The sequence below is a fragment of the Triticum urartu genome, chromosome 2A (genome assembly GCF_056163025.1).
Source record: "Triticum urartu cultivar PI428250 chromosome 2A, HENAU_Tu73, whole genome shotgun sequence".
Classification (NCBI taxonomy): Eukaryota; Viridiplantae; Streptophyta; class Magnoliopsida; order Poales; family Poaceae; genus Triticum; species Triticum urartu.
The window spans coordinates 765080102-765105431 of record NC_141874.1 but is presented as its reverse complement, the minus strand read 5'-3'; the positions used below and the strand labels follow the sequence as shown (position 1 = coordinate 765105431).

Sequence of the window (25330 nt, the reverse complement as noted above, 5' to 3'; positions counted from 1 at the left end):
CGGTCCCCGGACGCGCCCCGGGCCCGAGCAGAGGCGGGCCACAACCTCAAGGTCGAGCGCCTCCGCGGTTCCACGGCGAGCACATTGTGTCTGGTCGCGGGCTGGTAGGTGGATAACGGTTGGATCTTTGTCCTAAGCTGTAAAAGGTGTGTCTTCTTCCTCGAGTAGACCACCTCTTCCAACCCTAAGCTCCATTGTTGCTCTAAGCTCCATTTTCGCCCGATCTCACTCCCTAGCCAATCAAATTTGTTGATTTGCTTGGGAGTGGTTGAGAAGGCCCCGATCTACACTTCCACCAAGAGAAATTTGATTCCCCCACTAATCCCTTATGGATCTTGTTACTCTTGGGTGTTTGAGCACCCTAGACGGTTGAGGTCACCGCGGAGCCATAGTCCATTGTGGTGAAGCTTCGTGGTGTCGTTGGGAGCCTCCAATTGAGTTGTGGAGATTGCCCCAACCTTGTTTGTAAAGGTTCGGTCACCGCCTCCAAGGGCACCAATAGTGGAATCACGGCATCTCGCATTGTGTGAGGGCGTGAGGAGATACGGTGGCCCTAGTGGATTCTTGGGGAGCATTGTGCCTCCACACCGCTCCAACGGAGACGTACTTCCCCTCAAAGGGAAGGAACTTCGGTAACACATCCTCGTCTCCATCGGCTCCACTCTTGGTTATCTCGTGGCTTTACTTGAGCAAGCTTATTTGTGATATATCTCTTACTTGCTTGTGTTCCCGAAGGAAATATGCCCTAGAGGCAATAATAAAGTTATTATTTATTTCCTTATATCATGATAAATGTTTATTATTCATGCTAGAATTTTATTAACCGGAAACATAATACATGTGTGAATACATAGACAAACAGAGTGTCACTAGTATGCCTCTACTTGACTAGCTCGTTAATCAAAGATGGTTATGTTTCCTAACCATGGACAAAGAGTTGTTATTTGATTAACGGGATCACATCATTAGTTGAATGATCTGATTGACATGACCCATTCCATTAGCTTAACACCCGATCGTTTAGTATGTTGCTATTGCTTTCTTCATGACTTATACATGTTCCTATGACTATGAGATTATGCAACTCCCGTTTGCCGGAGGAACACTTTGTGTGCTACCAAACGTCACAACGTAACTGGATGATTATAAAGGAGCTCTACAGGTGTCTCCAAAGGTACATGTTGGGTTGGCGTATTTCGAGATTAGGATTTGTCACTCCGAATGTCGGAGAGGTATCTCTGGGCCCTCTCGGTAATGCACATCACTTAAGCCTTGCAAGCATTGTAACTAATGAGTTAGTTGCGAGATGATGTATTACGGAACGAGTAAAGAGACTTGCCGGTAACGAGATTGAACTAGGTATTGGATACCGACGATCGAATCTCAGGCAAGTAACATACCGATGACAAAGGGAACAATGTATGTTGTTATGCGGTCTGACTGATAAAGATCTTCGTAGAATATGTAGGAGCCAATATGGGCATCCAGGTCCCGCTATTGGTTATTGACCGGAGACATGCCTCGGTCATGTCTACATTGTTCTCGAACCGTAGGGTCCGCACGCTTAAGGTTTCGATGACAGTTATATTATGAGTTTATGAGTTTTGATGTACCGAAGGAGTTCAGAGTCCCGGATGAGATCGGGGACATGACGAGGAGTCTCGAAATGGTCGAGACGTAAAGATCAATATATTGGACGACTATATTCGGACATCGGAAAGGTTCCGAGTGATTCGGGTATTTTTTGGAGTACTGGGGAGTTACGGGAATACGGGGGGAGAAGTATTGGGACTTATTGGGCCATACGGGAAAGAGAGAGGGGCTGCCTAGGGCAGGCCGCGCGCCCCCCCAAGGCCTAGTCCGAATTGGACTAGGGGGAGGGGCTGCGCCCCCTCCTTCCTTCCCTTCTCATTTCCCCTTCCTTGTCTCCTACTCCTACTACATGGAAGGAATCCTAGTTGGACTAGGAAAGGAGGAATCCTACTCCCGGTGGGAGTAGGACTCCCTAGGGCGCGCCATAGAGAGGGCCGGCCCTCCCCTCCTCCACTCCTTTATATATGGGGGCAGGGGGCACCCCATAGACACATAAGTTGATCTTCGTGATCGTTCCTTAGCCGTGTGCGGTGCTCCCCTCCACCATATTTCACCTCGGTCATATTGTAGCGGTGCTTAGGCGAAGCCCTGCGACGGTTGAACATCAAGATCGTCACCACGCCGTCGTGCTGACGGAACTCCTCCCCGATGCTTTGCTGGATCGGAGCCCGGGGAGCGTCATCGAGCTGAACGTGTGCCAAGAACTCGGAGGTGCCGGAGTAATGGTGCTTGGATCGGTTGGACCGGGAAGACGTACGACTACTTCCTCTATGTTGCGTCAACGCTTCCGTTTCGGTCTACGAGGGTACGTAGACAATACTCTCCCCTCTCGTTGCTATGCATCACCATGATCTTGCGTGTGCGTAGGAATTTTTTTGAAATTAGTACGTTCCCCAACAGTTCCTATCTTTGTTGCATCATATAGGTTGCTCACCTAGTTGCATATCTAGACAACCTACTTTGATGCAAAGTTTAAATTGTTAAAAAAGCTAAAAATTGTTAGTTGCCTATTCACCCCCCTCTAGTCAACCATATCGATCCTTTCACTTGGGCACCCCGTATGCCCTTGCCATTGCGTTTGGTGCATCGGTTTGAGTTCTCCACGGTGATACGTGGAAGTTACAAGTTGAGAAACTTATTACTCTTGGGTGCTTGGCACCCTTGAGCTTGTTCCTCTTGGGTGCTCTAGACGGTTGGTGGTGTTCGGAGCTCAATCATTGTGGTGTAAAGCTCCGGGCAAGCGTCGGGGTCTCCAATTAGGTTGTGGAGATCGCCCCGAGCAATTTGACGGGTACCGGTGACCGCCCCCAAGGGTTGCCAAAGTGTATGGGTTCGGTGACCGCCCCCAAGGGTTGCAATTTGTACGGGTTCGGTGACCGCCCTCAAGGGTTGCCATTTGTACGGTTTCGGTGACCGCCCTCAAGGGCCCCTTAGTGGAATCACGACATCTTGCATTGTGCGAGGGCGTGAGGAGATTACGGTGGCCCTAGTGGCTTCTTGGGGAACATTGTGCCTCCACACCGCTCCAAACGGAGATTAGCATCTGCAAGGATGTGAATTTCGGGATACATCGCCGTCTCCGCGTGCCTCAGTTATCTCTTACCCGAGCCCTTTACTTATGCACTTTACTTTGTGATAGTCATATTGTTTCTTGTCATATATCTTGCTATCACCTAGTAGCTTATCTTGCTTAGCATAAGTTGTTGGTGCACATAGGTGAGCCTAGTTGTTGTAGGTTTTGTGCTTGATAAATTAACCGCTAGGTTTATTCCGCATTTGTTTAAGCCTAAACCGTAATTATTTTAAAGCGCCTATTCACCCCCCTCTAGGCGACATCCACGATCTTTCACAAGGCCAGGCCGACGTGGCAGTCAGCGCTGACGCGTATGGCGCCCTTGACCAGGGCGTTATGTAATCTAGCATGGCGCCCTGGGCGCGGGCGTCATGCGGGCATGTCCATTTTTGTGAAATATTTTAAAAAACAAGGTCATTTTGTGCTGAACTTTGGCCAAAGGGCCAATTTTTGTCAATTTTCACCTCTGGAAACGCGCGCGCTCAAGGGTCCAAAAGTTAGGTCAAACCACCAACCAATACTACCACGGAACGCGTGGATACCTCGAAAAGGGCGTCTACTTCGACTCTCGTCTCGGGGAACACTATCGCGGCTGGGAGGCATAACCCAGCTGCGGGAATCGGCAGGAATGTTCACGCCGCACCGACTCGTCACTGCTTCTGCTACCCCGCTTGCCGGTGAGTTTGATCGTTACCTCCATCTTCATAGTGTTTATGGGTGTGATTGTGTTTCCCTACAGGTTTGTCTTGGACGGATCTCGCGGGATTCTATCGGCGTTTGTCTTCAGCGGGTACACTCGAATCTGTGTATTCGTGTGTCTAGGTCAATTTTTTGCTGAGAGGAAAAACAAAGTCCAACGCACACGTACACATGCACATTTGCTGCTGCTGCTGCCTCGGACACGGCGAAACCCCATCCCCACCCCGGAAAGGCGCGCGCGCAATTGGCCAAAAGTGAGGTCAAACCGCCAATCAAATCAACCAATGAATTTCGTTGCTCGCTCGGCGCACGCGGAATTCGAATTCCAACCATCCCCATTTAACTCCTCCTCCTCCGCCCGGCCGGCATTTAAAAACTTTTAAAACCCTCCCTCTCAATCAATCAAACAACAAGGGAAAAAAAAGAGCGAGAGAGACACTGCCACTCCCCTTCCTCCCTCCGCTCCCTCGCTCACTCGCTCCTCACCCCACCCCACCCCAGCCCAGGCGGCGCCGCCGCCGCAGCCCCGGCGAGCCCCCCTCCCCTCTCCCCCGCCGCCCTCCCGCACGCCGGGGCGCCGGGGCGCCCACGGACCCCCAGCCGCGCGCGCCACAGCGGATCTCGCCCCGTCCCGCCGCGGCAGAAGACCAGCCCGCCGGATTCGCTCCTCCGCTCGATTCGCCGCCGCCCGGGCCGCCTCGACCCTCCCTCAGCCCTCTTCCTCGCCGGGATTCCCGCATTCGTCCAGGTACCGACGGATCTGCTCTCCCGCATCATCTTCTCGCTAGCCCCCGGATTTCCCGCTCAGATTCGCTTCTCCCTCCCCAGATGGACGCGGAGGACGCGCTGGGGTTCCGGGAGGACGACGCCATCCGCTTCATCTTCGGCGAGGACGTCGCCGCCAGGGCGGACGACGACTCCGGCGACGGTGCGAGTGCCTTCGACAGGTCGCTCATGGAGCTCCGCCTCTTCCGGGAGGTCTTCTCCAGGGCGCCGGGGCAGACGGAGGCCGCCGGGCTCGCGGGGAGGCACTTCGGGGTGGCCGAGACGTCGCTGCTCCCGGGCGCCCACTTCGCCGCGCAGCGGCCCGCGGATGCGCCCCGGGCCCAGCACGGCCTCAACCTCAAGGTCCAGCCGCCTCCGCCGTTCCGCGGTGAGCACATTGTGTCTGCCCCGGTGCATGCCGGAGCAAGCCTTGGTGAGGAGCCCCGTGCGCATGCTCACCGGCAGCAGAACACTGTTACAGTGGAGGGCAGATTGGATCTCGGTGTCAGCAAGGGGCATGCACATTGTTACAATGAACAACAACACGGGACTGCTGTCCAGGAGCATGCACATTGTTACAGTGGCCAACACGGGACCGCTGCCCAGGAGGAGCATGCACATCGTCATGCCGAGCAGAATGGGGGGATTGATGGATTGGCTCTCGAGCTGGATGCCGTGTTGCAGGGTTTCCTAGGGTACTGGCCAGGTGGAGGCACGTCCGGGAGCTGTAACCAGCAGCAAGTGTTTGGTCCAGCTGCTGTCGGCATCGGTAACACCGTTGACATGCGCATGCAAGCGATGGCTGAGGACACCGTTGCTGCCGGGGCAGGCGACGCGGTCGGATTTGCTGGCAGCAGCAGCACGAGCGGGGTCGATGATCCCATGCCGTCCTACATGGACGCGCTGGCAGAGTTCTCACAGTTCCAGGCTGACCCTTCTCTTGCTGACCCGTTTTTGTATCAGTGGCTACAAGATCAGCAGCCGTTCCCAAGCGATGCCTCCTGCTTAAGTTATGATCAAGGTCAAATCGTTGACAATAGCCAAGCGCTGTACACATGCAGCCCGGCAGATTTATCTGACAGAGGTGCCAAAGAATACCCACTCTTCAGCAAGCCAGCCTATGATGCAGCAGTGCCACCTCGCCTCTCCCATGATTATGTTGGATCTGGGCAGTTTCTTGAACTTGAGCACCTTCCTGAGAAGGGTACACCCGACGCGAATACTAGTTCACTAGATGATGTTGATGTTCCTCAGTCCAGCAGTCTACAGTCTGTGCCACCTGTTGCTTGTACCAAGAGGACTTTAGGCAGGGATCTTCCTGATCAGTTGGAAGCGCATGCCCAATGCCTTTTCAAGGATGCTGGCTGGACCATCAAGCCGCGGAAAAGGAATGACAGGGCTAAGATGGCATCCTATTTCACAGCACCACACAGGGAAGTGGTCCTCAGCTCACTAACTCAGGCCTGGAAGTTTTGTGGGAACAAATTATATGAAGCTTCTCCCGGTTCACAGAGGGGTAAGCATCCGATGGAGTGGTCAGATGTTGATAAGTTTTGGAAGGACCTCACTGATACTATGGAGTATATCCAAAAGGTACTTGTGAACCAACAAAATGCACTCACCCTTCTCCAACGGTGGGAGCTTTTGGATCCTTTCATTGCTGTTGTGTTCATTGGTAGGAAAATTACTGCTCTGCAACAAGGTAGTACTGTCAGAGCTGTTGATAGTTCAATCATTGTTCTCGATGACAACAAGAACATGCCCTCAGAGAGTAAAAGGAAACAGAAAGCCAGTGACCCTTTAACCGCCCGCAAGGTTCAGTCTACTCCTGTGATCATGGGATCTGATTGTGGAGAACGAGCAACTGAGAGCTGCAGCAGGAGTCAGGCTGTACCAAGCTCTCATGTTTTGGAAGGTGGCCAGAACAGGGATGTTAACCTGAAAAATGGCTACACACAAGGCCAGAACAGGGCTATTGACCGAAATGAGAATCACATTAATCAAAGCAGCGACACCCAGCAATTTTACTCAGGAGCAGCGCTCATCAATAATTCGGTGAAAAAAGCAAGGAAGAAGCCCAAAACGATATCTGATGTTGATGCAAATGAATTAGATGGGCTGTATGCTCAAATATTTATGCAGCACACTATGGGGAATTTATTTAACCAAGAGAGCAATGTAGCGATGCTTGACTTTTCTAATCCAGAAAACACTAACCTCTCTGGAAAACATGGTATTTTTTCGTCTGTTGGCACAGTGAAAAAGCATTTGAAAGCTGAATCCAGACCGGCAAAGCTAAATCGGAACAGCCAAAGCGACAAACCTGGCATGCTGTTGCCTCCAGAGAGTAAGCAAATGAACATGCTAAAGCGTGAGGGTACTGTTAAAGAACCTTTGGAGCATACAACCTCAGGACCCGGTTCTGATGCAAGGGAGTCAGGTGCTAATGAAACTGCCCCTATAGAATTGGCCCAGAAGAAGTTACCTTCAGAGAGCAACCAGATGATTATGTTAAGAGGTGAGGGTACTGTTAAAGAACCTACGGAGCATACAATCTCTGAACCTTATTCTATTGCAAGGGAGTCAGGTGCCAATGAAACTGTTGCTACAGAAATAGTCCAGAAGCAGTTGCCTTCAGAGAGCAATCAGATGAGTATGTTAAGAGGTGAGGGTACTGTTAAAGAACCTACGGCGCATACAATCTCTGAACCTGATTCTAGTGCGAGGGAGTCAGCTGCCAATGAAACTGTTCCAAAAGAAATGGTCCAGAAGAAGTTGCCTTCAGAGGGCAAGCAGAGTATGTTAAGAGGTGAGGATACTGCTATGGAGCATAAAAGCTCTGAACCTGATTCGAATGCAAGGGAGTCAGGTGCCAATGAGATCGCCCCTGTAGAAATGGTCTACCAGAAGTTGCCTTCAGGGAGCAAGAAGAGCATGTTAAGAGGTGAGGGTATTGTTAAAGAACCTATAGAGCATACAATCTCAAAACCTGATTCTAATGCAAGGGAGTCGAGTGCCAATGGGATTGTCCCTTCAGAAATGGCCCGCAAGAAGTTGCCGTCATTGAAGGAATCATCTCCTAGAACTCCCCCCAAGGACTCCCCTAAGGTTTCAGTCGACAATGCTGTTCCTGTTGAGTTATCCCTTGAGTCTAATACTGCTCCCCTGAAAACTGATTTATCTCGTGACTCACAAATCTGCAAGACGATCGCTGCTAAAAGGAAACCTGAAGGTTGTGATAAGCATATCAAGAAAAGACCTCTTGAGTTGCGTATCCACGACGATGACCTTTTGATCACAGCTATTGTAAAAAACAGGGACGTCGACTCCTACAACAAATTTGCTGCAAGCTCAGATTTTTCGGTTGCAAAGTACAAAAAGCTTAAAGGCCAAAAGAGAGCTACCAAACTGCTTGGAAAAGGGGGGACAAACCTATTGGGTGGGAAGAGAATAAGTTTGGCACGGAAAACTGTGCTCTGCTGGTTGATTGCAACTGGCTTTCTGACCGTAAAAGATGTTATTCAGTATCGGAATCTGAAGAGCAACGAAGTCATGAAGGATGGGCAGGTCACCTGGGAAGGCATTCTTTGCAAATGTTGCGCAAAAACCTTATCTGTATCAGACTTCAAGGCTCATGCTGGTTGTTGTCTGCCCAAGTCCTCATTAGGCCTCTTTCTGCAGTCTGGCAAGTCGTATACTCTATGCCAGTTGGAGGCTTGGTCTGCCGAATTGATGAGCAGGAGAAGTGATGCATGTGGTAGGAAAGTCGAGGCGATGGATGAAAATGACGATACATGTGGTTTCTGTGGAGATGGCGGTGAATTACTTTGCTGTGACAATTGCCCATCAACATATCATGAAGCTTGCTTGTCTGCCCAGGTATCTAGCTTCTCTCTACAGTGCCATTGTTTCAAACTTAAATATGTTTCAAACTTTCAATGAAGATGTTATGGTCCATTATTGTTGTGCTCCAGAAAATGTGTTTGTAGGAATTAGAAATTTGAATTGACCACTTATATGATGAAGTTTGTTTGATAATTTATTTACTAGCTTTTACATCTGCAGGAGCTTCCAGAAGGCAGTTGGTACTGCCATAATTGCTCATGTCGGAAATGTGGGACTCCAGTTAGTGAAAATGAGGTTCCGTCATCCTCAGATATCTTGAAATGTCTCCAGTGTGGAGATTCATGTAACGATTATGATCCCTCCTCTTTTGCCCTGTCATTTGCATTATTTCTGCAATCACTAAAACTAAATACTAATTTAATGCGTATTCCCCATATCTCTTATGTACCTTTGAGTTGGATGTCTACTTTTCAGTGTAATATATCTTGCTGGATATAATTCATTCCTTGGTTTTATAGAACCTTTTCCCCTTCTGTTGATCCAAGTCCCTGTTTGGTGGTAGTTTAGCCCCTAACAAAAATGGTCTGAGAGTTTTAGCTCTCACAGAAGCTACTTTATTTTGAATTCATCTTCTCTTTCTCATCATAAATGAGGCTTGGGCCTCGAAGAAGACCCTCTCTACCTGCACCATGTTTGTCAAGGCTTAATTGTTTGTAGCTTTAGCTTTAGCTGAGGTCACTGGGCCATCATTCATCTCATATAACTTAGCCAGTATTCATGCTGCATGTAATTTATCATCTAATTTTATCCTCAGCTTCAACTTGACATTCTCTTGTTTCTCACTGGCAGACCATGGCACGTGCATTAATCATGAGATGCTGCCCTGTGATGATAAAAGATCTAACACATGGTTTTGTGGGAGATACTGTAAGGAGGTAATATTTAGTTTTATCTTTGTCTACAAGATGCTGAGCAATGAAAGACCTATCACACGCTTGTAGAAGTTATGGTTTATTTTCTGGTCCTGCATTTTTTAGAGACATAATGCACATACATCTGTTCATTTCGTGTTAAGTTGTTATATTGTTCTTGAGACTGATTCACCGACAGAAACTAGTACATCTTGCATTGCTTAGTTTGTATGCTTGTAATATGTTAGATGTCAATAGTGTGGTTATCGAGGATCAGACTAATTGCCATTTCATGCAACTGTTGTTAGTTTCTCTTGTGCACCCGACAAACTGGGAGCTTCTGTTTCAGACATTCTGTTTAACCCCTTCATTTTTTTCTGAAAGCATTTCTCTGCAATTGTTTGTAACAGATATTCGTTGGACTACATAGTCATGTTGGGATAGAGAATATTATTGACAATGGGCTTTCATGGACCATATTGAAGTGCTGCAGTGATGGTCGGAGGCTACATTCTGCACGGAAGATAGCCCATATGACGGAATGTAATACAAAATTGGCAGTGGCTCTTACTTTACTGGAGGAATGTTTCATTCGTATGGTGGATCCTCGAACTGGTGTAGATATGATACCACATGTCTTGTACAATAAGGGGTAAGTTTCCTATTTACTTTCTAGTCAATATCCTCTGCATCATCGATTTGTCTTGGATAATATTGACGCTGCTTTATGATTTTCTTTCACCTTATTGATGAGCAAGGCTTGTATATTATGAATGTATTCTATTGAAGTCTTCCAATTGATCATTTTGTGGGGCTAAGCAAAAAATGTTCTTTTGAAGACTAAGCATGTCAAACATCTCAATTTGAAGATTATATTTCTTATAGTATCAAGTATCAACTAGTTTAGAATGGAAGACTGTTGGAGATACCACACGGTGCTTTGAAATACTAATAAATACAGTTGTCTTCTTCATATTATTGTGGAAATTTGTGTACTCCCTTCGTTTTTATTTACTTCGCATATTAGCTTTGTCTAAAATCAAACTTTATAAACTTTGACCAAGTTTATAGAAAACAAATATTGACATATACACCACCAAATCAACACCATTAGATTCCTTATTGAATAATTTTTCACATCATATAGATTTGCCATTGTAAATGTTCATATTGATTTCTGTAAAATTGGTCAAACTTTATAAAGTTTGTCTCCAGTCAAACATAATATGCGGAGTAAATAAAAACAGAAGGAGTAATAAATCAGGCCCTTTTTGGAACCCACATTTTTTGGGTCTAGGGAGTTCTGGTTGAGTGCTAATAGAAATTATAATATCTTATTTGCATCAATGCACATGATTAAAAACGAAGTTGTTACTATACTGGAAATTTGGATCTGCACTGAGAACTGAGACCCATTGATTGGACTTCAGATGTGTTAGGATCTGCACTGGGTATTTGTTCAATGCTAATAGTAATAGCTAGTATGTACTTATTTTTTTGGACCAATTATATTTCGGACCAAGCATGTTCAAGTACTTGCCACTTCATTTTTCCATACAATTTTGACACTTGCTAACATGGAGCGTCTCTCATCAGATCAAACTTCGCGCGCTTAGATTATCAGGGATTCTACACTATAATCCTGGAGAAAGGTGATGAGATTTTATGTGTGGCTTCTATCAGGTATCATACTTTACTTGGTTGATCAAGCTTTCTCTAGGCAGTACTTTTTTTACTTATTTCTGAAGTATGTGTATCCTTATGCCATTGGTTGCTGTCATAATTGTTCTACAAATTGTTAAGAGTGACCATGCATGTGTAGCTAACATTCTCCAGTCAATGACAAACATTATGGACCCTTCAATGGGTTGAAAGCCTAGAGACCCATCAGTTATCGGCAGTTCTTATGCAGTCTGTACATCTTTGTTGTAAACTATCAAGTAATGTAATCTTGTTTGGAGTTGAAATTCGATACATTTTCCGATAAACACTTGTACATGCATGCTTCTTACCTCTGTTCTTACATGGTAGTGCAAACTTTTCTAAACGGTATCTCTAGCATGCAAACCTGACTTAGTAATTCAGGGATTTCATGACACCCTTCATGTTGTAATTGTTACAATTCTGACTGATCAAGGACAAGTGGGAGCATAGGTTAATTTTCTACAGAACTAATGTTTTCTAATTTTCAGCTCATAAACGTAGCAGAATTTCCAAATAGGCGAAAATAGTGTGTCAATTTTTTTATTGGTGACCAGCTAATCATACATTCTGAGAGGTTTCCCTCATTTATAACACCATGTTAATGGAATTCCCTTTACCATCTTTTGTGCAGGTTACATGGGACCAAAGCAGCTGAGCTGCCTTTCATTGCTACTTGTGTGGATTATCGCCGTAAAGGGATGTGCCGAAGGCTGCTGGATATCATTGAAAAAGTATGTACTCAAGAGTTTTGAAATCAGATACAAGTTTTGATGGAAATTATGGACTTCTCACGATTGTACACCACAGTAACTTCGTTCACTAGGATTTCAACTGTACTATTAATTTTAGGATGTAGTATTTTTCCTTCAAAAGAATTGCGTTGTCCAGTCGGTCTTAAGGTTATAGTCAATCTTATTTGCATACTTGCATATCTCGATTTGACCATGTGGATTTCACTTCCTTCTGTTACAGATGCTGAGATCATTCCATGTTGAGATGTTGGTCCTTTCTGCCATCCCAGAGTTGGTTAATACATGGGTCTCGGGATTTGGTTTCAAACCTATCAAGGATGATGAGAGGAAGCAACTTCGTAATGTTAATTTGATGTTATTTCCTGGGACGTCCCTGCTAACCAAAAGATTGGATGGAAATATAACTACAAAACCAGGTTAATTGTCTTATCCTACAACTGCCATCAGCCATGTTTGTGCTTACATCGTTTCATTTGGACTTTGTATCCTGCAGTTCTTCCTTCTGTCCTTGCACCTATAATAATCCTCAAATTAATGTGACTATGCAGAAAAGGAAGAAGGCACATATAATGTTTCTGGATTAACTAACGGGAAATGTTTGCCTAATGGGAAAGCAAATGAGCATCTTGAACTCCGTGATCTTGAACTGCCAGAGGAGTTGAATAATGAGGTTGCAATGAATGGTTCTTTGAGAACACTAAAACGTGAATTTAGTCCTGCAGCATGGTTCAATTCCACTAAGGTTTGCTTCATCAGCAATATGAGGCTTTAAGATTTTATTGATGTGGAAAAACAGACTACTTTTCGTTTGCCAAACATTGTGACTTTCAAGTGCTGTAGCTAAGTTTTATATAAAGAAATATCTCTAGCTGATCAAAACAAACATGCCGTAATTTGATTGCAGTGTCAAATTTCAAAATGTTCTATTGAACTTTAGTGCTGTCTCCCACTCTCCCACAAGGAAAACATACCAGGGAAATGCTGAGGCTGAGGTTCAGGTTCTTGCCTGTGTAGTCTGATCAATGATTTGTCTGTTCATTTGTATTCTACCTGTTCTGCAATATGCATAAGGTTGTGCATTCGTGGTGCTGACTGTTTTTCATTGTACAACTCATAGTGGCCCAAAATACAGTAGTTTGCATTCAGTACACACAAACAAGCAGACCATTCGGAGCGCATATACATAGCAATCCACTTTCATCTATAATAATGATCAAATCCTAATGTTTTGCAGCTACAAGCACATCAGTACTTTTATTTTGTCGTCATATTTTGGTGAAGGTATGCTATCATAACCAAACATCATATTCTGCAGCTAGCTGTTGGTGAAGTGTGATTTTCTCACAATATAAGACATCCGGACTCTATCCTTGGTGGTCGATCAGCGCTAGCCAACTTTGTCTTGCTGATCTACAGCTAAATAATATGTTGAAGCTTGCCGCTGTGGTCATGCAACTATTTCCAGGTATGATCCAATGACTCGTCGGAAAGAAACCTGTCACAAAGAGCTTTTTGGCTAACCCTCGTTACATGTGGCAATTTGGGTAATACTTTGAAATTCTGGGTATGTGTCCTGGTTGCAATTTCCTGAACCCATACAGGTGCAGAGTACAATGCTTTCGGGTAGAAAACCATTAAGAAAAGAATAGACAAAATTGTTATTCTATTCTAATTCACCATTTTTTGCTTGTCATCAAAGATACAACCCCTTTGGCGATGACTTTTTTCTCATTATATGTCTGAAGAATCATGGAATATGTAGTTATGCAGAAGTACTTTTTGATGAGAAATCTACCAGTATAATTTTCTTTAATTATTTTTGTATACGTATAAATGTGATCAGTTTGAAGAGGTTGGCTGCGTGCAGTTTAATTTTTTATACGTTTCAGCTTCTTCCTTTTGTCTTGGCATTCATTTCTTGTTTGCTCTGCAGTCCCAATGCTGTGCCATGGATGTTCACGCACACAATAACCAGGCAGCAGCATGTTCCAGAGAAGGCGCCATCAGGGCTCTGTGTTAGTGAATCAGAGGACATATTCATTCATCCGAGAAAGTTTCTGGACCTGGCGTGAAAACAGTATAGCATCTAAAAGAACCCCAAGAAACAACGGCATGCAAAGCCGTGTTTTGCTCTCCTGAAACAACCGCTTCCCGACATAGAGCGCCAGACACGTCTGTGCGGGACTCCAGGACCCGAGCTAAGGTAAACTGGGTATTTGAAGCACAAGAAAAGATCTGCACAGGATGGGATTGGTAATGCATGAAGACCCTTAAGCCCCCGCTGACAGGAAGATCTTTCATTGGCACAAAAGGGGTACCATGGAAACAAAATAAACATCTGAGCATTTAACCCTGGAAGCAGTTTGTAGAGCCATCCATCCGAGGGGTTCCAGCTGGAGACATCAGCAAGAAGGGGCGCCGCAGGGACCAGAGTGGATTATCACTTGCTGAACGGTACTCTGGAAACCAACTGTCGCAGACGGCATCCATCCTCTCAAGTAAGCTCCCTCTCCGGCGCATACTTGAATGATCAACGTCTTGTCGGGTTATGGATCTATTTTCAAATTTGACAAGTATTACACTCAGCAACCTGCACTTGACAGTCGTCGTTTCACCGCTTGCTTACCAACAAGTTCTGTTGCTTGGTTTGTGGGCATTGCCAGAACTGACCTTCCTATTTGGTCTTCATCTGCATCAGGACTCATGGGACTATGTGTGGCAATGTTGGCCAACTGGGCAAGCAGAGCATCCCTCTCAGATGCAAACTGGCGCAACTGCACTACAACCAACAATTCTGCTTGTCCGGTGCAGTTCATGTCAGAATTTGTGCTTCTTCTGCTGGTACCGTGCATGTATAGTCAGTGAACAAACCAAGTTAAGGCACACTTGGATCGGGCACGGCATGGCAGGAAGCTGTCCAAACCCTGAAGTTTGTACTTAACTGAATCTGAAGATATATACACTGTAATGAACAAGCACGTATTATCATCCTTTTTCCGTTTGAACTGTAATGTAATACGGTTTTCAAAAGAAAGCCCTTGTGATGTATAGAAGACACGATGGATTAGCAAATGCACGATCGTTCCTTGCTATACACATTGCTTCCAAGTAACCATTTCTCGAGTAGACAGCAACTACTTGGTGCAAGGAAAAACAAATGCCAAAGCTACCGGTAGATACATCTACTTTAGATACTACTTTCAGTCGAAAATAGATAGGTAATACCAGTTCATTCGTACTACTCCCTCCGGTCCTTTTTACTCCACATATAAGATTTATGTCAAGTCAAATTTTACAGAGCTTGATCAAATTTATATTAAAAGATATCAATTTCTACAATATCATATATATAGTATGGAATTAAATTTCATAATGAATTTATTGATTTGGTATTGTGAATGTTGATATTGTTTTCTATAAGTTTGGTCAAACTATAGATGCTTTGATTCACCGTGGTATTATTTTTATTGAATTATTGTTGCATTGCAATATTTATCTTTTAGCTATTGATGCACTGTGGTATTTATTTGTGATTATTTCTAATATTTCTAATATTAAGACTATATAAAAAGGATGGGGACAGAGATTTGGTGACTGGTTGAATGATTTCCATTATGCTGGATGTCCTCGGACATTGTCCATTTGATTATCCGTGTTGGAGATGCCCTAAGCTACCTCCAGCGCATGCATACTAGATCTATGTTCAGGCGCTTGCACTTATCTATACCAGATCTCAAAAAGAGAAAAAAGAAAAAGAGTGAATTCTATTTTTAACCTATTGCTTCACATTTGAGACAGATTTTACCCCATTTAGCAGAAATTCTCAATATTTATCCAATTTAGTGAAACTTGTGCCACAGATTACCCCAATTAATTTTTCCTCAATTCAGTGCTGACTCTGTATGACACGTAGGTGAGTAAATATTGAAAACTACCACGTTATAGGTAAGTGTCCCTCAGAACTACCATTTTTTTGTTCGCCAAAAACCTACTGAATTTCTCCTAAAAATTTACTAAAAACTACCATTTTAAGTTAGGTACCAATTTGGGCTGTTTAAACGTGAATATGATAGGTCTGGCCCACCTGTCATAATGTGGATGACATAATGTTGATTAGAAATGTTCTAAAGTTTCTTAGACAAATAAAATATTCATTGAAATTTTTTTTATGAAAGACCGAGGCAAAAGCAATTTGTATGTATTGGACATAAAAGGTTTATAGAGACGGATCATGATGTTCAGAAGATCACCGACGGCACCCGCGCCCGGGCAACAATCATCGTCTATAGTGAGTAAACATGGTCTATGTGGTTGCTTAAATATGAAAATGAAGTTTTCATAGATGTTTTTAAAGATGTAGTAGTAGTAGATGAGTAGCTGTGACAATGTGAAGCAAGTTTTTTTAAATGATAATTGATTCGTCTAGCTTTTCAAGTTTAAACATCTTTGTATCGCATGAAAAATCAGAGTGACATATGTTTTGCTGGAGTGTTGATTCATTTCCGTTCCGGCAAATTTCAGGCACTCGGTATGTCCTATTTTAGCAAAGGTCATGCCGGATTTTTTCCGTGAATTTTAGCATGACTTGTGCTAGAATCTAGGAAATATCGAGTGCCTTGGATTTGCCGGAAAGAGAATTAGACGGTATTTCAGGTTGACTTTAAGTCTGTCGGAGCTCCATACATGACAGTCAAAAAATCAGTGAGGGAAAGTGTCCACCATATATGAGAGAAGAAGGATGCCGACTATTGTCGTGGGGTGTCGTTTCTCCTTCACTAGCGCTGCAAATATGCAGTGTGTGCGTTAGATTTATAGACAAGACAAATCGAAAGTTTTCCATGAAAATTATGTTTGCTGAGGATGGCAAGTTTAGTTCGCGAGCATGGCAAATTCGCTCCAGTTTGTTTTGCCAGAAAATTGACGTTCTTGCAAACTAAATTTGTCATCGTCGCGCCAATATAAATTGCTATGAAAAACGTTTGGTTTGCCATGCCTAAAAATCTTGAAGTCTTACCGTAATAAAAAATAAAAGTTCTTGAAGTCGGATTTTTAGCATTTTTGAAATTTAAGGCTGCCTAATATTTTTTGCATCACTGCATGCAAATATGACTTGTGCTGGAGCACCGGTTTTAACCCAAATGGCCATAAACAAGGGTTTTTGAGCGGCAGCATTTTTAATCATGTGAGATGTTCTTGGCACCTTTCGCGTTAGCACCGCGGCCAAAGCGGACGAGACTTGCCTGCTCCCCCATCGTGTGCCCATCCGTGCTCCCATCTACGTGGCTTGATTTGATTGGAGCAAAATAAGGTCTGGCCCCACCCTCTTAAAATCAGGGGGAGATGATTAGATTAGAAAGAAAAAAAGAAAAAAGACAGCCGTAGGATTAAGTGGGAGCACGGATGAGAGCACGAGGAAGGAGCAGGCAAGCCCGATCCGGCCAAAGCGCTAGGGGTTTGAAGTCAGAAAGCAAATAGTGTAATGGGAATTTTTTTATGGGGAAATGGTCTGGTAGCGACGTAGGGCCAGGCTGCCGTGTATGTCGGCAGCATTTCTCCTTGCTTTCCTCGGGCCCACGCGTGAGTCATGGGTGTATCAAATTGCACACACTTATCCTCTCTTCCTCACGCTGGGTGCACCGGTCCCATGTAGCACTCATATTTCGACGGACCGCGCAACAGTTGCTTGGATCCGCACGGCTGGATCATCGCGGCCCGGTAGCCTTCCCATCTCCGGCCCACCGGAGCATGAGTGCTACAACGATTGATGCGCCGCCATGGTAAGGAGAGGATTAGGATGGCCGAGGCCCGCCTCGCTGCCGACATGGTAATGGCGTGCGCGGTCATAGAGGAGAAAGTCATTTGTTCCCGTATCCTAAGAAGCAGCAGCGGGGGAACAGGCAAACCCTCGCCGAGAGCAAAATCAGGCGGTCCATACCATGGTTGGACTGCCTCCAAAGGAAAGAAAGAGGGCAGCAATGGGTCGGCCAATTATAACAACGAGTAGACCCTGCTGGATCCATTTTGCGTTTTCGAGCGCTGCTTCTGCGAGAAAGACGACAAAGACACCAGGAAGGGCAAGGACAACTGTGGGTGATCTTCTCCATAGCTAATACTCCCTCTGTTCATTTTATGTAAGGTGTATCTTCTTGGCACAGTGACCAATGCACACAAATTCTGAATTTAGGACAAAATTACCCTTTTGTTAGTTTGTTGGTTAACGGCAAGTAAATCAATTAGGCAACCAAAGGAAGAGATGCATGCAATAAGGAGAACGATACTTGGATCTTCTCCATAGCTAAGGGAAGGGAAAGGGCAGCTGTGGTTGATCTTTTCCATAGCTAATACTCCTGCTTCTGTTCATTTATTTAAGGTGTATTTTTTTGGCACTGTGACCAAGACACACAATTTTAGAGAATTTAGGACAAAATTACCCTTGGGTTGTTTGTTGATTAACGGCAAGTAAATCAATTAAGTAAGAAAATGAATTATAAAGAGAGAATGATACTTTCCTTCTTTTCCTATAAAGAGAGATACTAGAAATTCTGAGAGAGATACATTCCTTTTTTCTGTAGTACTAAGAAAGGAATTATAAGAAATCAAAAGAAATGCATCTTACATTGTGTAATCCTATCATAAAATAAATATACCTTGTATAAAAAAATGGAGGGATTGTGTAGGTAGAACATGCCAAATTTAATAGTCTGATGGCATGTCCTGATGTAGTAGTCACATGATCTGTGTTGCATCGTTTACGTATATTGCATGTATGTGTTTTGTATGGATTTAAGATTTGTTAATTGAAGTGTCTGGTCATGCGAAGAAAAATTTAAGATGTGAACGATCACCGCCTGCGAACGCGTTTGTAGATCAAAACGTTGATGTAACCTATACATATGTTTCTCCTGTGGAAAACCAGAGGATGTGAACTATCCACTTTGTAGATTTCTCATGTGGTTTTCCTCTGGTTTTCCTGCGTACCACCGAAGTCAAAGAGGGAGAAGCCGCGTCCTGCATTTCCCCTGCCGTCCCAATATCCGACCACCGCCGCGCAAGTTCGACCAAGAGGCGACTCCGTGTGTGTGTGGGTGGTGGCTTGGCAACGGCGACGGACGGCAGTCGCTCCGCGACGCCAGGTTTCTTCCGGCCCTCATCGTCTATTCTTCTCCTTTCTCTTGGTTTTCTTCCGGCCTTCGTCGTGCAGCCGTGCGAATCCTCATGTCACGCGAGCTACTACTAGACGATAGATCTGAGATCTGAAATTACTCTTCTAGTGGATGGCATGCGGGACAATTGCACACCACGCGGGCGCCGTCTCCGGGAGCGCGCGACCGGAGGCCCCCGAGACGGCGAGGCCGTAGTACTCGACCGCGTAGCTGCGGAGGTCGGGGTCGAAGCGCGACACGACGGCGGGGAGGACCTCCGTGGGATCCGAAGCCCGTGAGGGCGCCGGCGGCAGCTGGCGGCGGAGTCGCGGAGACCGCGGCGGAGTCGCGGAGACTGTAGTGTAGACTAGTGGCGAGAGCAGAGTAGGCGGCGGGCAGAACAGAGCGAGGAAACGGTGTTGGTGGTTATTGATTCTCCCAATCCCCCAACACCGGAGGAGTGGCAGGCGAAGCAGGCGTCAGCTCCCAGGATGCATCCCTCCCCCCATGCTCCCGGCGAGGTTTCCGCTCGTCGGAATCGCTCCCGCCGGTGCTGGTTCCCGGGATGTGGTGGCCCCATCTGCACCCATGCCTCCAAGGCAGTGTCTTTTTGGTGCGTTTCCGGTGGTGCCTCCCCAACGGCGGACCTGCATTTTCCGGTGTCCATGGGTTGCCGGCGCCTCTCCGATCCGGTGCCGGACCCGGTGCACTGCTATGGAGATTGGCGTCTTCTCCAGCCTCTATGGCTTGTCGGTATCCTGATGACCTCAGCCCCGGCTGCCTGGACCTGTGCCCCTTCCCGTTCCTTGCTTGTCGGCATCGGTGGCCGTCGCTTCCCCTACATTGCCTCCCTTGCTCTGCCACCTCCCCAGCCCCAGCTACCTCGGTTCATGTCCAAGACTCATGTGTCCAACGTTGCTCTCCTTGCTGGTGGTTTTTCGACCTACGTTTGACTTTTTCTGACTCACGGTTTCTGTTCCGGTTGCTATGGGATTGCTCAGACCCAGGCTGGGAAGAAATCCCTGCTCGGCTTGCCGGTGCTGGCAGTGGCGACACTCATGAGGACCGTCCTCTCCTTAGAGGCGTTGCCATGGCATCTCTCTGAGCCCCTCCTTGAGCACCAGGGGAAACCCTAGGTTTGATTCTTTTGGATCGGACGGCGACGACGCTCAGCTCGTCTTGTTGTGCTTGTGGTGTCCCCGGTGTTGGACTTGTGGATGTAGGACGTCATGTAGGTTCGGACTGCGCCTCAAGCTAGGGGGTGTAGCTGTGTTGTTTGCTTGTTCGGGTCGAGCACCCCTTGTTTCTTTGCTTTGTACACGTCACCTTGCATTCGTGCATGTTTTGTACCCTTACTTGTACCCATTCTCTTTTTTCTATCAATGGAAAGATACACAAGCTTTGCGTATTCATGGAAAATAGAGTGAATGATATGCACCTAACTTGTTTTTGTTTTGGGTTATCTTCTACAGTTATATTATTCCAAATTGAGGGGCACCATATATGCAATCCCTCTACGGAAGGAGAATAAATTCTTGCAAGTGTTTGTGTATTTGGAAAATAAAAAATGTATGGCGAGTCTAGCAAACATGACAACCTTGAGTGCATACTACAAGATCAAAGTTCAAACCCAAGTGTTGTATCACTGAATTTTTTGAAAGAGATCACAAACAACTTTTCCGATGAGCGAGTACTCGGTAAAGGTGGTTCTGGTGTGGTATATAAGGTAAGATTAAATCATGTCCATTTAGTCTACTTTCAGATACATATGTAACCTATACATATTAACAACACATGTGAAAACAGGGTGTGCTACAAAGTGGGGAAATAATCGCTGTGAAGAGACTTGAGCCATCAATGGCTGGTTCTAGAGTTTATTTCAGAACGAGGTTGATCATCTTATGAGGCTTCAACACCCAAATATTGTGCGATTTCGCGGCTACTGCCATGAAACAGTGTGGTTATATACAGAATTCGAAGGGCAAAAAGTTTTTGCTGAGATCTCAGAAATGTTGCTTTGCTTTGAGTATCTCCCTAAAGGAAGCCTTGATGTGCATCTTTCAGGTATGGCAATTCAATATGGGGCATTTATTGTTTTGAAGTTCTTCGTCTTCCTCTGATATTGTAGTTTGTGTGGTGCTGATCCGCTACGAATGTTACAACGGATTAACATGTGGTGCTGATATCTATTTATGCATAATAAAGCAGAACATACAATAGAAATTTAGTCCTTTCGTATGTTATCTAGAGCTCAGCAGCTGCCGTGAATAAGTTTTAAGGGATAATTACCATGCTGAAGATAGTCAGACGTCGTGGCTGTAGAGGATTAGATAGACATAAGCTAGATTAGAGAATAACTGGGGAGACTAGTTTCTTGCTTGACTCGAAAGTAGAAACATGCCATCCTTATTTAATGGATGCTCTGGTACTCTTTGACCTCTCCTAATATGATTTGAATTTTTGGATCTTCCCTAATATGTGCAATTGGGCTCTTCCACAATCCTGTACTTTCCTAATAGACTCTTACTGCCGCTGCTGTCCCTGCCTTGATACGGTCAACCTATATGTCCACGGCAACAACTAAAAAGGTTTTCAGATAACGTATGTCAAATGCTCTCCTTTTGGTAACAAATGCAGGTGGATCCTCTGAATTTGATTGGCACACGCGCTACAAAATAATCGAGGGGATTTGCAATGGCTTACACTATCTTCACGACCAAATTGATAAGTCTATTCTTCACTTGGACCTAAAGCCCGCGAACATATTGCTTGATGACAATTTGGCACCCAAAATTACAGATTTTGGGCTGTCAAGACAGTTTGATCAGCGTCAAACTATGTCCTCTCCAAATCGTGTTGGTACATTGTAAGTTTAGTGCCTCTTTATATCTTTTAAATCATCAGCAAAAAATGTTTTTCTAGACTTCTAGTCTCTTTAGCACTACAAAGTTAACTCATGTTGTGATGCAGAGGCTACATGGCTCCGGAACGCATCGATGAAGGCATAATCACACCTAAGTCAGACATATTCAGTTTGGGTGTGATAATAATGGAGATAATAACGGGACACAGGCACTACCCAGGTGTTTCTGGAACATCTTCCGAGGACTTTATTGAGCTTGTATGAGAATTCTGTTTCAACTTTCATGATGGAATCCGTTTTAGGAGGCCATGTTACGTTTTATCTTTGTACAGTGACTGAAGATTCTTGTTCTGACTTTGTAGGAACTTAAAAAATGGAGAAACACATTGGAGAAAGCACAGGGGTACACAAATCTAGAAATGGATTGCGAACAGATAAAAAGATGCATTCAGATAGGTCTAATCTGTGTGAATCCTGAGTGGACCGAAAGGCCTACAACAACAAAAATTATCAAGATGCTTCAAGGATTGGAAAGTTTGGATCGTAACATTAGCGATGAGGTAGAGTCATCGGCAGATCAGGTACGGTCACTTTAAGGCAATGCATTTGTGGAACATGTACTATTTGCTAGTCTTTCTTGTTTTCTAGAAACAGTCATCATAATTCATAACCTCTTAAAGTGCACAAAACATTGTATTTTGATATCTGTATCTACAATATTAAAAGCGCTACAAACTACAAACACACTACTACCAAATCCAATATGTTACTGAGAATAGCAAGCAGATTATAGCTGTAACCCATCAAGTATCTTGGCTGCTGAAACTTGTAGAGTCTTTTATTAGGTCTCATTAAGAGTCAAGTACCTATGTGGTTTTAGGTGTTCACCTGTTTCAGTCGATTTATCATGGCTGTAGTTGTATGTAGTTCACATTTGGTATGGTAGGATTGATTTATTTTTTCTAACAAAAGCTCAAATTAATTAGTTAATTTTGATTTCCAGTACCTATCTTACTCCAACATGTTTTTATTTTACTTATTTTTGGATAACATTCATAAACGTAATATGTATAAATTTGCTCAACTCATAAGTAATTACTCCCAAAGTGTACAACCAGAACAAGTGAGGTATTATTAAAGAGCGTTGTAATACACATTGAATTTACTTGAAATTGTTATTACAAGCTAAATAGATACTGATTTAGTAATAAGGTAGTAGTAAAAATATGAAAAGGTATTGCTCAATAAAAATGGAACCTTGCAAAAGTAATTAAGCATGTACAACACAAGCAAGTTGGCACAAAAACTTTTTGGTGGCGACATGCACATACACAATTCATCCTCAATATTGCAACTGATGTTGCTTCCTCCAGTTCCCTAAAAGTTGTCGTGCAAACTATTAAACATTTGAATTTTACTATATTTAACAACATACATACTTGAATGTCATATGCACAAATTTGTCTTGGAGCGTAATTTCACGTTATATTTCAATAAAAATTTGTAGTCAAAGTTGTCCTTTTTAGACCGACGATGTAAAATTTTTATTTATCTTCTCCTCACCTACTGTCAGATCTCAAATGGACTCAAAAAGCACAGCGATTGCTTTGGGGTTACTGAAGAAGGAAAGCTGTCTCCTAAAAATACATTATGTATTGGGATATTGGAGCAAGCTGAAAGAAGGGAACCAGAACTTGGGGAAGCATCGGTTTCTCTTGCAATGGCTGGTGACTGCCTACATGGAAAGTTGTTGTACCTTGAAAACCGAGGTAATCCTCATCTACAAATCATGCAGTGTTGCTTGATCTTTTCAAAATTGTCTGTTTTCATGGACTTAGTGGTGTTGCAGTTCTCCATGGGCAACTAGCTGACATGCTACTTTTTTCCTCTCTGGGAAGTTGTGTTTCACAAAAATATTTTCATGCCATGTAGTTGCTTTGGCGATGATATTGTTCCCAGCCGAGGCAAGAGTAGCAATGGAAGTTGCTCAAGTGAATGGTACTTCAGAATTTACCCTTGGTTCTAGTGCAAATCCACTTACGGAGATACAACGGACAACCTTTGATCTAAATGAAACTCCTTTCAAAATGAAGGATGTGTACTTATCTCGGATGAGAGTGCTCTCCAAAACAGGTGAGGCACAGCTTGCCTTTATATAACAATGGACTTTCTATATTATTTATATTATCAATCTGATAATGTTCTCTTCTTTAGCTTATCTGTTGAAACATTCTCAATAAGAAAGCTGGTGTAACTGAAGTTGAAATCCCAGATTTTATCCCCCATCTCCTGTTAATAGGCCTATTGTTGAGTGCCTTAAAAGATTTACACTATCTTGCAAATCAATTGGAAGAGTGTAATTCTTGGCTTAACATCAATGTGTGAATGGTGAACAAATTAACCCCGCAAAAAATGGTGAACAAATTAGCACTTTTGTGCTCTTTAAGGATGGTAATCCATATGGATCTAAAGAACTATTGAGTGAAGACCAAATATGTACACTTGACTATAATCATGCAAAATGCTAATCAGGGGTTAATTGCTAATGATTGGTCTTGCTTGTGTGTAGGGGGTGGCGATTGACCTAGTTGTGCATAATTCTTTTGGGATTCGATTAAAAAATGATATTTAACCAGATTTTTGGATCTGGACTAATTGCAAGTGAATGTTTATACCAGTTGAACTTGGCAAACGCTTCTTCCCGCGTTGTTCGGATGTGCTGGAGAAGATGATGGATGATGAACCAGGGCTGGCTGCCCTCGGAAGTGATTACAACCTCTGAGATGAATAGGTTTCATGACCTGCCAGATGTGCTTCAGAAGGCGTTCACTGCAGGTAAGCGGAAGCAGCAGAGCAGCATGGCGGAGCAAGATGTGGTAGAGCAGGTCCAGGGGCAGGGCGCCGTGGCTGGTACTGACAACGGGAGTAGGAGGATTGCTTGATCGCCCGTTGCTATAGATTGGTATGGCATTAGTGCGTAAACTTTCCTCCTAACGGATCAACTGTGATACAGAATTTGTAAGATTTCTGTCTCGCCTCCTACCTAATCATATTCTAATCCAATTGGAGTTGTTAATTTGTATTTAAATCCATAACAGGAAGCCGTGACGATGTACTTATATTGCCCGTAAGTTGCCCGTATGTGTTCGTGCTGCTGCCGCCTCTCGTCCATGTAAAATTTGGACCAAACCATAGTTTTATCAGTTCAGTTTGTTGCCTTTCTTGGGCGTGCTTCGGTTATGCTTCCTGTCATCTTTTGGATGTAACAATAGTTTCTGGTGGTAGCTGCAGTTTGTTAGATAGCTGGGACCTTGGTCTTGGCAAACAAGACTGAACCTTGTTTTTTTTTTTCAGCAATGAAATATTTTGGGGGCCCTTATAGAAAAGGTTTTTATTTTCCATTTTCAAGTGGTTCTATAATACCCTAAAGATCAATATATTTTAAGAGTAGGGAATTTCGTAATGTCTGATTCAAAATCCAA

The 25330-nt window shown here is 44.3% G+C and overlaps 1 protein-coding gene and 1 pseudogene across 3 annotated transcripts; both read left to right on the top strand.

Annotated features, from left to right (window-relative positions):
- The first annotated feature begins 4300 nt into the window (after nt 1-4300).
- LOC125540504 (uncharacterized) lies at nt 4301-14937 on the top strand. Of its 2 annotated transcripts, XM_048704117.2 has the most exons (12): nt 4302-4613; nt 4694-8509; nt 8696-8819; nt 9326-9411; nt 9798-10039; nt 10984-11070; nt 11723-11822; nt 12064-12259; nt 12392-12585; nt 13159-13308; nt 13777-14341; nt 14542-14937. In XM_048704117.2, the coding sequence occupies exons 2-10, from the start codon at nt 4694-4696 to the stop codon at nt 13177-13179; spliced, it is 4866 nt and encodes a 1621-aa protein (XP_048560074.1). In that variant the 5' UTR covers nt 4302-4613; the 3' UTR covers nt 13180-13308; nt 13777-14341; nt 14542-14937. The 2 variants fall into 2 exon arrangements, with proteins under 2 accessions (XP_087401739.1, XP_048560074.1); XM_087545613.1 differs by lacking the exons at nt 13159-13308; nt 13777-14341; nt 14542-14937 and adding an exon at nt 12748-13152 and having other exon boundaries at nt 4301-4613.
- A 3832-nt stretch (nt 14938-18769) lies between these two features.
- On the top strand, nt 18770-25088 carry LOC125540505 (cysteine-rich receptor-like protein kinase 6; annotated as a pseudogene). Its single transcript, XR_015617777.1, has 9 exons — nt 18770-18976; nt 20458-20711; nt 20792-21049; nt 21623-21851; nt 21956-22106; nt 22211-22429; nt 23422-23617; nt 23781-23981; nt 24527-25088. The product of XR_015617777.1 is annotated as a cysteine-rich receptor-like protein kinase 6 (transcript).
- The last annotated feature ends 242 nt before the right edge of the window (nt 25089-25330 follow it).